General features: G+C 35.8%; 1 protein-coding gene across 1 annotated transcript in view; it reads left to right on the top strand.

Moving 5' to 3' along the window:
• Positions 1-326: 326 nt before the first annotated feature.
• LRRC34 (leucine rich repeat containing 34) overlaps positions 327-4,301 on the top strand; it is a 20,972-nt gene continuing 16,997 nt past the window's right edge. Inside the window, exons 1-4 of the mRNA XM_007946639.1 lie at positions 327-421; positions 1,004-1,125; positions 1,226-1,290; positions 2,917-3,000. Coding sequence (XP_007944830.1) covers positions 348-421; positions 1,004-1,125; positions 1,226-1,290; positions 2,917-3,000 — 345 coding nt within the window. The 5' untranslated portion in view covers positions 327-347. The remainder of the gene's footprint in view (positions 422-1,003; positions 1,126-1,225; positions 1,291-2,916; positions 3,001-4,301) is intronic.

Genomic DNA, 4,301 nt, shown 5'->3' on the forward strand with positions numbered 1-4,301 from the left:
TCAAACCCACCAGCCACTCCTCAGAAGGAAGGTTGGGCAATCTATTTCTGTAGTGATACCGCCTCGGAAACCCAAGGAGAAGTCATATGACACCACCACCACCACCATTCCTCAGTTCTCTCTCTCTTCTTTATCCTTAATTCTTTTTCCTTCTGTCTCCACTCCCACTGTATATACACACTCATATCTTTGATTGAAAAAAAAAAAAAAGAAAAAACTAATATTTTTGAAAGAAAGAAAAAAAAGTCTTCTGGAATAATTAATATGTGATGAAAGGTAATGTGTTTCTTTTTTCAAAAGCTCCAGCATCTATTGCCAGCCTTCAAGAAAATTATTATAATCTGTGTATGAAAAAGTCCCAGAAAATTAATCCTTTTATATTGCATATACTTCAGGAAGTGGATGAAGAGTGTAAAAAGGGGTAAGGAAGACAAATACTTCATTGTATCAACAGCATTCACTGATATTCATCTGTGTGAAAAATTCTGAAATCTGAGTGATTTTTATAGCCATTTAGAAATGCTTGATAAAATGGACATATCCTTTGATTCAGAAAAATCAAATGGATGACTGACATTTGGTAGGTCTTAGAGGAAGTGTAATATATTGAGAGGATCTCTAGATTAGGAGTCCATAAGCCTGGGCTCCAGGTTTTTCCTTGACTCCTGAGTTGGCTGAAATTAGGCAAATAAATCATTGAAAACTTCATTATCTATAAAGTGGGAATACTTTAATTTCTCTTTGTGAGAAATTAAATGATATATATTAAGTGCTTTGCAAAGTCTGGGAAATGCAACATTTTCAGTTCGATATTGTTTTAAGTTATCTAGTATAAATCTACTATATTATGGTACATATATACTTGATTCTGGTAAATGCCATTCATGATGTTACTATATACACATGAAGAAAAAAAATACTTTTATTTTTTACTGAGTTTCTTTCCTCAGATTTCAAAATGTTTCGTTTTTATGTCTAACTAATTTTTAAAAAATCTTAACAGGTTGGAAAAAAGAATTACATTAACTATTGCTGGTAACAATCGCTTAGTACCTGTAGAAAGAGTAACAGGTGAAGATTTCTGGCTGCTTTCCAGAATTTTAAAGACCACTCCATATATTGATGGTTTGTCTCTTTAATAATCAATACTTTCTGCTTTTCATTGACCTGATTTTTAAGTATTCATGATAAGAAATATCAGCCTCTATTCATCTGTGTCTTGTAGGTTTGGACATTAGATATAACCTCTTACGAGATGTTGGAGCATACTATGCTGCAAAACTGCTTCAGGTATTTTTCTCAAAATATTCTTAGTTCCTCTGTTTAGAATGAAACTCCTTAGCCTAATGACACACACACAAAACACTATTTTTGCAAAATATCAAGGGTCCTCACTTTGCTATAGCACTTGTAGAACACTGGAAATGTATTTGTGTTAGGTTTCATAGAGCTGGTACCTAGAGCTCCCAAGTCATCCTGCGTACAGTACATAGTTAAATGCATACATAAACATATCCATACGTTGACTCATTGGTCAAAACTGAATATACAGTCTTTTTGTTTCATTTATATTGAAATTATGTTTAAATGAGAATGGTGACTTATTATTTTTTTCCTCAATGGTAGTTGCCTTTGCTGCTATTAATAAGGTCTCACTGGCTAATTATTTTTCAGAAGTAGATCACCAGATCCTTCTTCCTAGTCTGTCTTAGTCTGGGAGCTCCACTGAAACTTGTCCACTATGAGTGACCCTGCTGGTATTTAAAATACTGGTGGCATAGCTTCCAGCCTCACAGCAACATGCAAGCCACCACAGTATGACAAACTGACAGAATAAGGAGATACTGTGTAGTTTAAAACTGGAAAAGGTATGTATCAGGATTGTATCCTTTCACCATACTTATTCAATCTGTATGGCAAGCAGATAACCTGAGAAACTAGACTATGTGAAGGAGAATGCGGCATTAGGATTGGAGGAAGATTCATTAACAACCTGTGATACACAGATGACACAGTCTTGCTTGCTGAAAGTGAAGAGAACTTGAAGCACTTATTGATGAAGATCAAAGACTACAGTCTTCAGTATGGATTATACCACAACATAAAGAATACAAAAATCCTCACAACTAGACCCATAAACAACATCAGGATAAATGCAGAAAAGATTGAAATTGTCAAGGATTTCATTTTACTTGGATCCACAATCAACGTCCATGGAAGGAACAGTCAAGAAATCAAATGATATATTGCCTTGGGCAAATCTGCTGAAAAAGACCTCTTTAAAATGTTAAAAAGCATAGATGTTACTTTGAGGTCAGGTGCATCTGGCCCAAGCCATGGTATTTTTAATCATCTCATGCGCATGCAAAAGCTGGACAATGAAAAAGGAAGACTGAAGAAGAATTAACAATGTATGGTATTGGCGATGAATACTGAATATACCATGGACTGCCACTAGAAAGAACACATCTGTCTTGGAGGAAGTATATCCAGAATGTTCCTTAGAAGCAAGGATTGTGAGACTTCATCTTATGTACTTTGGACATGCTATCAGGAGGCCCCAGTCCCTGGAGAAAGGACATCATGCTTGAAAAAGTAGAGGATCAGCAAAAAAGTGGAAGACCCTCAGTGAGATGGGTTGACACAAGAGACTGCAACAATGGGCGCAAACATAGCAAGGATTGTGAGGATGGTGCAGGACCAGGCAGTGTTTTTGTTCTGTTGTGCATAGGGTCATTATTAGTCAGAACCAACTCAGTGGCTCCTAACGGTTGCTTTTGCTGCACTTTAAGTTTTTCTGGGTTTTAAAGAACATTTTCTTTGGAGGTAAAAGCTTTTATTTAAAGTAGTTCTGAAATATATATTACTGATCAGTTTCCTATATCACATTTATAATAGTTTCTCTCCTTATTCTAGAAACAACTTTATCTGACTTACTTAAACCTCATGTTTAATGATATTGGGCCCGATGGTGGAGAAATGATTGCTAAAGCACTACATGTAAGCATTTATATACTTCAAACTAACATTTTACATTGAAATTTTAATTTCTGATAGCTTGGATCCAACTGAATCAAATGTTAAAGTGTTTTATGTTGTTTTAATATTGTGGGAATATATATCTTTTATTGTCATATTAACATACCAGAAACCATTGAGGCAGTTCTGACTCATAGTGACCCCTCCTCATTTTCTAAGGTGGTATCTCTACAGAAGTAGATAGTCCAGTCTTTCTTCGGAGGAGTAGCTGGTGGGTTTATATATCAAAATACTTTTCCATTTCAACATTTTTATGTGTACAGTTCATCATGTTGGACAACCATCAGCGCTCTTTGTTTTCCATCACCCTTAACCAACTCATTGCCTCCTGAGCAGTGAGCCCCGCTTCGCCCTTCCTGTCATCCCTGATAACCGTTAATGCACTTTGGTCTCTATCCATTTTCCTATTCTAAATATTCCATGTAAGTGGGATCTTACATTATATGTCCTTTTGTGATTTATTGTATTCAGCATATGTTTTTGAGGTTCATCTTTGTTGTAGCATGTATCAGGACTTCATTTCTCTTTATGACTTGTTAATATTCCATTGTATGTATATACTACATTTTGTTTATCCATTCATCTTTTGATGAGCATTTATGTTGTTTCCACCTTTTGGCTATTATGAATACTGCTGGAGTGGACATTGGTGTACAAGTGTCTGTTTTCATTCCTTTCACTTCTTTTGGGTATATACCTAGAGTCACATGGTAATTTTATGTTTAATTTTCTGAGGTGCCTCATTTATTAGTTCTAATACTTTGTCTTCTTTTTATTTTAGAGTCCTTAGGATTCATTACATACAAGATCATGTCATATGCAAACAGACCATTTTCTTCCTTTCCGATGTTTTTAAAATTTATTTTCCTTGCCTATTTGCTTTGGTTGGAATTTTTAGCACAATGTTGAATAGAAATGAGTGTACATCCTTTTTCTTGTTCCTGATCTTAGAGGACTTTTTTTATTATTATTATTGTGATTTGGCTGAAAATTTACAGAGCAAATACACTTGCCTACAGCAGTTCACATACACTTTGTCTCATGACGTTTACCACAATGCAACAGCTCCCCTCCTACTTCCTCCCGATAGTTACCTCTTCCCTGTGTCCATCCTTTCATGCACTCCTGTCCCCTGAGCTGTCTCCCTGTGCATAAGCAGCCCTTCTTTCTCCCATGCTTGTTCTCTCCAAGGAGTGTATCTACCTCAGGTAAATGTTCAACTCATATGCCTGTCTATTGTTTGGCTGGAAGCCACAGGCATG

This window comes from Orycteropus afer, unplaced genomic scaffold (genome assembly GCF_000298275.1).
Source record: "Orycteropus afer afer isolate SDZICR_OR568_19922 unplaced genomic scaffold, OryAfe1.0 scaffold00168, whole genome shotgun sequence".
Classification (NCBI taxonomy): domain Eukaryota; kingdom Metazoa; phylum Chordata; class Mammalia; order Tubulidentata; family Orycteropodidae; genus Orycteropus; species Orycteropus afer.